This window comes from Arvicanthis niloticus, chromosome Y (genome assembly GCF_011762505.2).
Source record: "Arvicanthis niloticus isolate mArvNil1 chromosome Y, mArvNil1.pat.X, whole genome shotgun sequence".
In the NCBI taxonomy this organism is placed as follows: Eukaryota; Metazoa; Chordata; class Mammalia; order Rodentia; family Muridae; genus Arvicanthis; species Arvicanthis niloticus.
This window is the reverse complement of record NC_133431.1, coordinates 9,616,943-9,629,890: the sequence shown is the minus strand read 5'-3', so window position 1 is coordinate 9,629,890 and position 12,948 is coordinate 9,616,943. Positions and strand designations below refer to the sequence as shown.

The 12,948-nt window shown below is 40.4% G+C and overlaps 1 protein-coding gene across 1 annotated transcript in view; it reads left to right on the top strand.

Annotated features, from left to right (window-relative positions):
- LOC143437292 (uncharacterized) overlaps positions 1–12,948 on the top strand; it is an 85,898-nt gene that overhangs the window by 40,389 nt on the left and 32,561 nt on the right. The window contains exons 6-7 of the mRNA XM_076922102.1: positions 2,476–2,639; positions 10,515–11,000. Of these exons, the coding sequence (XP_076778217.1) occupies positions 2,476–2,639; positions 10,515–11,000 (650 nt within the window). The remainder of the gene's footprint in view (positions 1–2,475; positions 2,640–10,514; positions 11,001–12,948) is intronic.

The following is a 12,948-nucleotide window of genomic DNA, read 5'->3' as shown; positions in this document are numbered from 1 at the left end:
TTTTACAACCCTTTACACTGAAGTAATGCTTATTCTTGATGTTGGGTTATCATTCCTTTTTCTTTCTTTTTTTTTTTTTACAGTTTTAATGTTTTAATGATTTATTTATTTAATTTATGTATATGAGTACACCATTGCTCTCTTCAGACACACAAGAAGAGGGCATCAGACCCCATTACAGATGGTTGTGAACCACCATGTGGCTGCTGGGAATAGAACTCAAGACCTATGGAAGAGCAGTCAGTGCTCTTAACCATTGAGCCATCCTCTTCAGCTCAAGCTATATATCTTATACACAATAGAAGGATAAGTTTGTGTTAGCATCCATTCTGTTAGCCTGTGTCTTTTTATAGTCATCTTATGTCATTGATATTGAGAGAGTCAATGAATGGTGATTGTTATCTCCTGATATTTTGTTGTTGTTGTTACTGCTTCTGCTGGTCATGGTGGTGGTGTTGGGGTGTGTGTTTGTGCTTTCCCTTCTTTTGTAGATAACAAGATTATTTACTACCTGTTTTTTCATGTCTATCATTAATCTCCTTGGGTTGGATTCTTCCCTCTACACTTTGTGTAGGTTTGTTTTTGTAGATAGATCAGATTAGGGGTTAGGGTTAGGGTTAGGATTAGAAATCCCCAAGTAATATTTACCACAACAAGATGGCTGTAGGGTGGTGGGCTGTGAGAAACAGCTGGGTGCTTGGTTGAGAAGGAGCTTGGAACCCCAGACCATTATTGGATGGCAGGAATTCCCTCTGCTCCCAGGCCCTGGTTCTTTTCACTCAGCTTCAGCCCTGCAACAATCCCTGTCACAGAGAGGTTTATGGTCATCAGTCACAAGGAACAGTGCCCCAGGCTTTTCCACATGCAGATGGGGTATCTCCAAACTTCCAGGCCAAGCCAATAGGCGTCATCTGCTGCCAGACCCTAACCCACCCTGAAACTGTATATAAGGGCTCTATTTAGGGGAAGTAAAGTGTTCAAGAATCATCCTGATGTCCGAGAGTTTCTGTCATGAGAGCTGTAACACTTGGGAAGAGATTTGCTCTCCTGGAACCTGCCTGAAACACCAAGCTACCTCCTTGCCAGCTGGCTCCTTAGCAGCCCAGCATGGGCCTGGACCAGCTCAGCATGGAGAGACAGGGCAGCACCTGGGAGAGATGGGTCAGTGACAGCAGCAGTGAACAAGCGGAGGTGGCAGTGGGAGCAGGCAATCTCCCCTCCTGCCCACACTCTGTGTCCTTGGACCTAACCTCCTGCATCAGGCCGGAGACCTACAGACAGTGGAGATGCAGGCTGGAGGCAGCGTGGAGACAGTAGTGAGCCCTCCCTGCTCTCACCCTGTCCCCAGCCAGGAGATCATCATGGGACACCCTCCAGAACAAGAGACCCAGAGATGGCTGTAATTATGATTTGTGTCCAATGATTGAAATGGAATCGAAAGTAAGATGATAGAGGATACTCAGTAGTCCTGGCTCTGGTTCTTTCTAGAAAAGGTCATAATGTGCTTTCAGATGCCTTTCCTTTAAAGAAGATGAGAGGGAAAGATTGTTCCAGTGACCAATTATTAGACGTGGAAGTTGAAAGGAAACATGCTGCTCCCTGTGGTGGTGCATGCCTTTAATCTCAGAACCCAACAGATAAGTCAGTAAGATCATAACACCAAGACCCAGCTCGGCTGTCTAATGAATTTGAGGCTAGCCTAAGCTAAATTAAACCGTCTTACTTTCACCTCAAATATTTTCATTGATACTGGTTAGAGAAGGTGGTATGTGAGTACATACATCTGTTTGTGTGTGTGTGTGTGTGTGTGTGTGTGTGTGTGTGTGTGTGTGTGTGTGTGGTTTTTCGAGACAGGGTTTCTCTGTGTAGCCCTGGCTGTCCTGGAACACACTCTGAAGACCAGGCTGGCCTCAAACTCAGTAATCTCCCTGCCTCTGCCTCCCAAGTGCTGGGATTAAAGGCATGCAACACCACCACCTGGCGAGTACATACATCTGTATATATCCCTTTTTACTTAATGTTTTTAGATGTGAAAATGCATTGGAAAACAAGAAGAGTTAATAATAAAATATTAAAATTAATTTCTGCCGGGCAGTGGTGGTCACCTTAACCTTAACCCTGAGCCTAACCATATCCTAACCCTCACCTCTGAATTTCCTAACCTCCTAAACCTAATTCTAAAAACCCTTATCCTAATCCTAACCATGACTGTCTAATCCCCTAACCCTAAATGAAATCCTGCTGGTTGTGGGGCATATTTCTTAATTACAACTGTTGAAGTGAGAAACCCTTTATTAATCTTGCTCTTTTGAGATGTTCAGATCCACCTTTAATCTGGGCTACAGATTCTTTTGACAACCTACATATATAAAGGACATTGAACAGGGCAGTGTTTTGTTTTTTGTACTTGCCCTACTTTTTTTTTACAAAACAAAGTGAATTGTTTGTTTATTTGTGTTTTAAAACTGGTATTAGTAAGTACTTATTTCAGCCTGGAAACCTCCGCTGCCACTGCTGTGGTGATACGGGAGGAGCACGGGGGTCCCGGTGGCATCAGTGGGCTCCTTCTGACGTCACAAACCGCGCAACGTGATCCAATCACCGCTGCCAAAGAATGGGGAGATGACCGGAGCTTCCAGGTACAGTGTCAGGTGGGTGGAAGCAGATGTTCCAGGCTACCAGTGAGTGCGTGGAGGCACCTGTGAATCTGAGGCAGGGGCATGACTGGAGATGCCTCCAGTTACTGGCTGGCAGACCTATGGACATGCCCCCAGACTTATATAAAGGAGAACTGTATTGTGTTGGGCCTTATTGAAAGACCCCCAGAAGGGGAGACCCTCACTCTAGTCTTGGAAGATCGAGGCCAGCAAACAGAAAAAGACTTTATTTCAGGAATCAGCCAGGCTGAGGTCAAGACTCATAATGAGGGGTGTTGATATCGAGGCCAGGGGAGAAGGGAATTTAAATGAAAAAAACACAAACCAGGGGTGTGAATGGGAAACCAAAGAAGAATATAATAAAAATAGTGGACAGTCCCAGCCCATTATTCAGTCCCCTATGTGGGAAACATCTTGTACATGTTTTTCTCAGGAATTGAATCTTCCTCAACCATCTACTTTGTGGTCAGCCAGTTCCTGCAACGACCCCAGCTGACCTGTAGTTTTAGTTCTGCTTTCTTTGTGGTCAGCTGGTTCCTGGAAGCTGGAGCTAGTGAACTGGCTGGCCTGCATTCTTGGCTCAGCTCTAGGGGGTCATCCAAACTTTCCATACCCTTTATAAATTTTTATATCTTTCAATTGCCACCTGGTCATCATTTTCATGACACAAGGGTCACCAGTATGTGTGAAACTGACCATAGATGGACTGTGATTACTATTTTGGGCTTTCATTTTAAGACCTAAAATTAAATACTTAAGTACAAGCATGGAGGTACATGCCTTAAATCCCAATAGATGAGCATCAAGCAGATCTCTGATTCAAGTCTTCCTGGTACAGAACAAGTTTTAGGTAAAGAAAAGCTTAGGTACAGGCAAAGTGTTACACACATATTACCCAGCATTCAGGAGACAGAGCCATGCAGATCTGAGTTCAAGGTTAATCTACAGAGCAAGTTCAAGGACAGCCGAGCTTAGACAGTGAAGTTGTTGAAAAATATAAAGCTGGTGATGATGTAATAGAAGGGGCCATGTTCCAGCCTCAGCAGGCAGAGGAACTGAGCAGCTTTGTCCATGTGGCTCTGCTTTAGAGGGAAGAATAGAAGGGACGACTGAGACAATTGATGCTGGTTGGCTGTAGTTAGAAAATTAGTGATGATGATGAAGAAGACACCAGCACCACTGAGGTGACATCTTCTGGTAAGTGTTTTCTGAGAGGAACAGATGTTGTGTTCCAGAGATAGCCAAGGTTGTACCTTGTGCACCTGGAGTTGATCATCTGTGAGAATCACTCAGGTGGTATTGGTTTTTAAGGCATGAATGAATCTCATGCAGAGCAGCTAAGGCTTGGCATAGTGAAGGGAGTGTATGACAGGAACACAGTGAATTCTAGTCGAAGGGGAAGAACCCAGCATATTGAAGATGTCAGTCCCATGGGATGAGCAGAAATAACAGCAGCAGCAGTAGAGTAACCAGAACCTACAGTGCTATAGATGGAAGAGCTGGTGAAGTGACCCAATCTCTTGAGGAGCACAGAGGATCATGTGTGGATCCCAGATACTGGAACAAGAAGCTGTAATATTGAAGTTACCTTTGAAACCCTAATATTTTGAAATTCCAGAGCTGTGGGGTACCTGCTCAGAAAAACATTTCCAGAGAGTGTAGTAACAGATAGTGAGGTAGGTCTTTGGACAAACTACCTTTTCTACTGCCATGCATGGCTTGTGGTTGAACAGGAGCATCTTTCAAAAATCAGGACCTCAGGCACAAAGATGAGTTTGTAAAGCCCAATCAGTTTTTTTTAGAGAGTGCACAAAGTCCATTTAAACAAACATCCTATGACAAACCTCCCTTGTCAACAGCCAGTCAAGGTACAACTGAAGGGTATAGATAACTAATATACCTTACAGTGAAAAAGTTAGCCTACCCATCATGGTTGTCAGATGATTTTGCCCCTTTGATTGGTTCCTGCAGATTATGCCAGTCATGTAATTTTTAAAATATTAAGTTACTGACCTTTATGTTAATGTCCCAATTTTACTGTAACTGCAATAAATACCCAGCACCCCTAGACCTGGTCGGTCAGTTTTGATCTCATGTGAGGCTGACTGGCAAGCATTCTTATTACAGAGCTCATAATAAAGACCTCAATGTGTTTGCATTACAATAGGCTCTTTGTTGGTCATTGGGGTCTCGGTGACTTGGACATAACATGTTAGTGCATTGACTAGAACCCCAAGACACCCAGGACTCCCAACTTAAGGAATGAAAGGCCAGTTTTTAATATCCACCATTGTTTCTGTGTCAGTGGCTTGTCTGCCAGATATGAGTCTGTGTGCCTTGGTTTTCAGGTTTTTCTTGAGTATATGTGGAGGGAGATGACTAAATTGAACCTGGAACCCTGCTACAGTGGATACGCTGGAGAGTCGCAGCCCCAAAGTGCTTCAAAGATGTTCCAGAGCCTGGTATAGTGGATGTTGATCCTCTGGTATTAATTTTTGGGAAGACTTGGAGCCCTGCTACAGGGCTCACAGCTGCCATTCTATCTTCATTTTGTCCTCTGTCCAAGTGGAGGAATGTGCTGGGTAGCCTCTACCGCCCCCCTTGTGGCTGTCTGCTATGTGTGTTGCAATTTGTTATTCTCTGACTGAGGAAATTAGACAGACTCCACCCTAGTCAATTTAGTTTCTAGCCACACACCTTGGGTTAAATCCTTAACAACAGGACCATTGACTAGTCCATGACAGAGAGCTCTTCAAGACAGCATCTAGGGCAAAATCAGGCTCTGCCTACCTTATTTTAAAGGGTAGAAAGACAAAGATCTCATTTTCCAACTCCTGAACTACCCTTTGCCCAGTTCATATGTGACTATAGTTTTGAACTTGGAGCTGTCATAAGATGGAAAGTCATTCTTCATCAAGTCTCACAAAGTTAGCATATCTTCCTTGGACAAGAGGTCTTGTCTTGTTGGTGACCATTTCCAGTTGTGTGGGACAATCTGCTTTTCTGTCTACCTTCCAGCTGTTTTAGCCACCTCTTTGGTAGCACTGGCCTGTGAACCCATGGTTAAAGAAACTCACCCCAGGTCAGCACATCCTCTAAGCCCCCAATTACAGTGCTCTGAGCCAGGTGCCCTTCCTATTTTGTCCTTACTCAGCCACAACTCCAACTCCCTCTTGTGGTAGCGGGGCCCTTGTGATTGATATGGTTAGCTCATTCATTTTCAGTTGTTACAACTTCCTCATTTATTATTGTGTCTGTGTCATAGTTGTCTTAAATTTTCAATATTTCATAGCTACAGTCATCTGAAGGATCCTCAGTCGAGGGTGTGCCCTCATCTGAATGGCTGGTTGCTATGTCTGTGAGAGATAGTGTTGATGATTGATTAGGAAGGCTCTTCCACTGAGGCTGACAATATCCCTAAGCAAGTAGGCCAGTGCTGGATGAGAAAGCAGGCTGAGCATTAGACAGTGACCAAGCAAGAGAACAAGCCAGGAGACAGTGTTTGTCCATGCCTTTTGCCTTCAGTTTCTAATCTAAGCTCCCAAATGATGGACTGTGATCTGACAGAACCATATACAACAACCACTTATTACCTGAGATGGTTTTGCTTAGATGATTCAATCACAGCAGCAGAGTAACAAGTCAGAACAGCAACAACAACAAGATGGTATCAAAGGGTTATTTTGCTGTTGTACGGAATCTATGTTGTAGATTGCATTCTTGTGGACAGGTCAAATTTTGGGTAGAAAGGTATTTGGATTGGTTGGTGTCTCTAACTCCCCACTGGGGGTCCTGCCTGACTGCATATGTGGTCTCTTCTGCATCCATATCTAACTGCTATGCATGTCAACTAAGATCAACCTTAGACTCCTTGTTGTCCTCCAATTTGTGGTCTCTGACACATCCTAAATGTACCCCCTCCCCCCAGCCAGCTGCAGATTTTGATTCATTTTCACCCTCTGGCCCTCTGTTGTCTCTCACCACACCTGTTCCTGGTTCTCCCCCATTCCTTTTTCTTATCTGCTTGAACATCCAGTTTTCTCTCATTCATCTGTTTTCTTTTATTGCTTTATTCCCCCTTTTGAGTGAGATTCAACCATGTTCATTTGGGCCTTTTCCCTTGTATAGCTTCTTTGGGTCTATGAAGTGTAGTGTGAGTTTCCTCTACTTAGTGGTTATTATACATTTGTAGGTGAGTACATACATGTATGTGCTATTAGGTCTGGGTTACCTAACTCTGAATGATAGTTTCTAGCTGTATCCATTTGCCTGCAAAATTCAAGATGTCCTTGTATTTAACAGCTAAATAGTTTTTCCTTTTATAAATTAACCACATTTTCTATATTCATATTTTGGTTGAGGGGCATCTGGATTCTTTCCATTTTCAAGTTGTTATAAATAAAATGGCTATGAACTTAGTAGAGTCCCTACTCTAGGTCACCTGCCTTCAAAGAGTCCCTCCAATATCACTTATTTGTCCCTTGAGAGGGTGTGGGCGCCTGGCTACCCATGATGGTGCATCAAGTCTCTATTGGGTTAGGTGCATCATCTCCACTGAGGCCAGATATGGCAGCCCAGTTAAAGGAACAGATTCCAATGACAGATAGCAGCTTTAGGAACAGCTCCTGCTACAGTAGTTGGAGGACCATCATGAAGACTGAGCTGCACATCTGCTACTTATGGACCATGGTCTTTTTTCCAGTCTCTATATGTTATTGTTTGTAACTCAGTCTCTGAATGTCCCCAAGGATCAAGGTTAGTTGAGCCTGTTGGTCTTCCTGTGGAGTCCCTATCCTCTTCAGAACCTTAAATCCTTTCCCCAACTCTACCATCAGAGTTACCAAGTTCTATGTAATTTTTGACTGTGGATCTCCTCTTCTGCTTCAGTCAGCTGCTGGGTGGAGCTTCTCAATGGATAATTATGCAAGGCTTCTGTGTGGGAGCATCACAGAGTATCCTTAATAATGTCATAGATTGGAGCTTGTCTATAATGTGTGTCTCCAATTGAAAGAGTTTTCATTGTCCATTCCTTCAATCCCTGCTCCAGTTTTACCTCTGCATTTCTTTTAGACAGGATAAATTTTGTTCTGGGTGTCTCCAGTGATGTGGTTGAATCTGATCCTTCAGCTTTCTTCTCATGCTCCCATACATTCCCCATTTGGACTCTGTCCCTCAATCACATAAGATACTGTGCACACATTTGCTGTTCAATCCTATGCTATTTTTGCAAACCCGGTGGTTTTATATTTTTTAACTTTATTCATTCTGTTTTTGTTTTTCTAGACCAAACTTTTCTGTGAAGCCCTTTCTGTCCTGATTGTAGAAATAGAAACCAAATAAGCCCCCTGAAATGCTTTTGTTCAATAAGCACATGCTTTTGTGCTGCTCTTCATCCACATCTTTCATTTTGAAATTTGGCAAAATATATAGATTATATTCTGTTTCTCCAGATGGCTTTTGCTCATGTCATCAATATTATCTGATTCTTCAGAGTCATTAAATTGCAGGTGTATGATGTTCTGTCTCACTCTTGTGTTTGTTCTAAAATTTTTGAATAAATAAGTGTATTATACATGTGTGCATGAATATGCATGTGTGCCTCATCTTTACTATTGTCAGAAGATGACCTCAGAACTCCTGATCTTGAGGAAATGAACAGGTGTTGGTCCACATGTGTATGCTAGAAATTGACCACCATTATGTGGAAGACCAGCAAGATCTTTCAACTCCTGGGCTATATCTCCTGAACTATGTTCTTTATTTCTGATCAACATATACATTAATAATATTTTCATGTTTATTTTAACTGTTTAAACAGGAATTCACTTCTAGTAAAATTTAATTAATGTTGCTGTTTGAACTGGTTCACTTCATGTTTATGCAGGATGAATACAGAACTGCAGTGAATGTATAATTCTTTGCAGGGACTTCAGTAAAGAACTGTCACTTTATTCTATCATTTTTGTTTCCTGATTTATTTTTGTAGCACAGTGAGGTTCTTAACATGTAACTTTTGCTGTCCTGAAACTCAATGGATAGACCGTGCTGGCATCCAGCTCAATGACATACACCTGCCTGTACCTCTGTGGTTAAAGACATGAGCAAATATATGCATCTTGCTCATCAATTTTATAGTTAGTAATTGTTCATACAGCTTTTCAGATGTGTGCTCAGTACAGTTGATCTGTTTCCCCCAGCGTATCCCTCTCAGTTGCAATTTGTGTTGCAAGGCTATATCCTATTCTAAGTGTTCAGGAGTGACACAGGTGAACCCTGTGTCAATGGTTCAAGTATCAATATTTCAAGTTTCTTCTAAACTGACATAGTGATTATAATTTGTGTGAACAAATAAGTGGAGGAATCATGTGAATTATAAGATTATATTGTCTAGGAAGCATACATTTACTTTGTAGTGATGTCAGTATCAGGCTTTGTGTTGTACACATGTATGGTATATTTTAGAAAGCAGTGACTTATGATGATGTGCACATGAACTTCACTGCCAAAGAGTGGAATTTGCTGGATCCTTCCCAGAAGAAACTTTACAAAGATGTGATGCTTGAGAACTACTGGAACCTCACTGCTATAGGTAAGTCTGTGAATTTCCTTTTGCTTTTCAATATAAAAAAAATGTTTCTGCATACTGATAATCTCTTATTTCATTAGAGAACAAGTAATATTGAGTTAAATAAATCAGGTTTATTGCTGTGAAAATTCAGAGTAACTTGAATTTTGCTTAATTCCAATATCATATCATTCATTTTCTGCTACTGTGTTATAGGTTATTATTTGGAAGAGCAACGTCAAACTTCTAGAAGTCATGAAAGGTAATTTTAATATTTAAGCTGATACAAATATGCCTGTGAGAAAATTTTCATATGATCTGGAAGCTCCAAAGGAAGGCAAGTGTGTAAAATATCAGTCCTATTATTGTAGCTATGATTATAATATTCTTCCAAAACTGTGTACCTCAATGTCAGTTATCTGACTGGTGTTTGCAAGGCACTTCTGTAAGAAAGAAGAGAAGGAAACAATGCCTTACGAGATTTCTTTATTTGATATTTATCTCCATTAAAACCATATTATGGAACTACCAATTTGTATAGTCTCATAATATTTAGATGTTACACATTGAATATTGATAAACTTGTATCCATAACCTTCTAATAAGCAAATACTCCATGATAAAGTTGGTGATACTCATATTCTTGTACAGAAATTTTTAAGTTTATTGTGAGGTCAGTTTATGAGAGTGAAGAATGTTGTCCTGGAGAAACATTAATCATGTCTGCAATGAACAAAAGTCAATGCATGTGAATTCAATGTGGAAACCTTTCATTTGCTCTGCTCTTTAAATGGGTGTATCAATTGTCAGAATGGATGAAACCATGAGAGCATAGAGATACTAAAAGGAACAACTTACCTCTATCTATTTCAGAACAATGAGAATAGCATTCTGCCTTTGGTAGACTTTCTGAATATGATAGGTGTTTGCAGTTAATTGGTTTTCTGACTTTACTGGGAACATTGCGAATGTCACATTGCAGAAAATCTCCATAGGTACTAGAAGTTTGGAAATTCTTCTGTTCATCCTGGTTCACAGGGCTCCTGTGGTTTGATTCACACTACAGGAAAAACTAAGAATGCTATCAGTGCTGTAATGCTCTGAGTTGTTTCGTATTTCTTCAGACATGTGAAATACATCATATAGAAATCTCATATAAAAAAAGAGGCTATAAATGTGAGCCATGTAGTAAGTGCCCTTACCATCACAGGCATTTTCAATGAGGTAAAGCAATCAACTGTGAGCAAGTACAACCGTGAACATCAAAGTGATAAAACCTTATGATCTGAGTGTTCTTTATTATTAGACCAACTGTAAAATTTATTCATATTGACAAAATGATTGATCAGGCTAATGAATGTGTTAAAGCTTTCACATGTGCCCATTACTGTTGCAGGCATGAAAGAAGTTATACTGGAGAGAAACCTTATGAATGTAACCAATGTGGTAAAGCCTTTTCAAGTCACAGTAATCTCCAATATCATAAAAGAACACATACTGGAGAGAAACCTTATGAATGTAATCAATGTGGTAAAGCCTTTTCATGGCACAGTCATCTCCGATCTCATAAAAGAATACATACTGGAGAGAAACCTTATGAATGTAATCAGTGTGGTAAAGCCTTTTCATGTCACAGTCATCTCCAAAGACATAAAAGAACACATACTGGAAAGAAACCTTATGAATGTAATCACTGTGGTAAAGCCTTTTCATGTCACAGTGGTCTCCAAAGACATAATAGAACACATACTGGAGAGAAACCTTATGAATGCAATGTGGTAAAGCCTTTTCATGTCACAGTGGTCTCCAGTATCATAAAAAAACACATACTGGAGAGAAACCTTATGAATGTAATCAATGTGGTAAAGCCTTTTCATGTCACAATGGTCTACTATATCATAAAAGAACACATACTGGAGAGAAACCTTATGAATGTAATCAATGTGGTAAAGCCTTTGCAAGGCCCAGTCATCTCCAAAGACATAAAAGAACACATACTTGAGAAAGACATGAATTTAATCAATGTGGTAAAGCATTTTGATATCAAAGTGGTCACCAATATCATAAAAGAACACATACTGGAGAGAAACTGAATGTCATGAATGAGGTAAAGCCTTTCCAGGACACAGTCATCTCTGAATACACAAAAGAAAATGTGCAGATTGAAACCTTATGAATGTAGTCAATGCGATAAAGCCTTTGAGTGTAACTGTACTCCCCAAACACTTAAACGAACACACGCTTTAGAGAAACCTTAACAAATGTAATGAATGTGGTAAAGCTGTGCATATCTCTGTAGTCTCCAAAGACATAAAAGAACACAAACTCAGCAGAAAGCTTTTGATTGTACTAAAGTTGGGAAATGCTTTACATGCCACAGTGGTTTCTGAATAGTGAAATGAACACATATGAGAGAGAAACCATCTGAAAGTGATTAACATGATAAAGCCCCTGAATATTCTAATCATTTTTAAAAGCATGAATTTATAGTAGAAATAAACTGTGGAGATTTAAATATCTTGACCCTAAAAAATGACAATATTAAGAAATATGCCTTGTGGGAGATGTTACCTTTTTGAAGGAATTGAATTACTATGGTGGTGTTATTTGGAGCTCAGGCTAGTACAAAACAGACCCTCCTACCACTTGGCTGGAAGACAGTCTCTTCCTGGATGCCTTCTCATAAAGATGCAGAACTCTCAACTCCTTTTCCAGCATCATGCCTGCCTGCATGCTGACATCCTTCTTGCTAAGAAAGGCCCAATTAAATATTTGCCTTTAACACAGTTGCCTTGGTTACAATCTCTTTTTAGCAATGGAAATTTTATCTAAGACAGAAGTTGCTACCCCAGACTTAAGCATTGCTATGATAGGCCTGACTATGGTTTTTTTGTTTTGTTTTATGGAACAATGTGGAGTTTTAGACTTTGGATTTGTATATGCATTAAGGGGAACTTAATGGGCCATCCTAGTAGGAATATGAAACACATATGTACTAAGGGTGATTTGAAATTTGTATCTAGTTTATATGATGTTTTGCTGAAGTATGTTGCTGCCTTTTGCCCTTTTCTGTAGGATTACATAAGGAGGTTGATGTTCATTGCATTGACAAAGGAAGTCTCAGGAAAGCCAAGCAAACCTTTGACCTATGTTTAGTCTCATGCTGATTGTTTTGAGCAAGCATAGTAATCTTAGAAAGAAAAAAAAATAAAATGTTAGGTCAAAAGAGAAAGCCTCACCAGGAAGTTGAATGAAGGTAAATCCTGTGACCAAAGATACACAATGGTAATAAAGAAATGGTGAAATTAGGGCAAGATTCCATCCATGTAAACTTATGGATGTGAAGTTGTATGAAGGAGAACTGTATCGTGTTAGGCATTATTATTACCTAGTTATTGTTTTCATGTGGACACAAGAGTTACCAGTATGTTTGAAATTGACAATTGATGGATTGTGATTCCTATTCTGGGTTATCATTTTAAGATACAAAATAAAATACTTAAGCATAGGCATGGTGGTATATTCTTTAACTCCCAGGAGATGAGTGTCAAACAGATCTCTGATTCAAGTCTTCCTGGTACAGAACACGTTTTAAGTAAGGAAAAGTTTAGGTATGGGCAAAGTGTTACACATGTATTACCCAGCATTCAGAAGACAGATCCATGCAGATCTCTGAGTTCAAGGTTAATCTACAGAGCAAGTTCAAGCACAGCCGAGCTTAGGCAG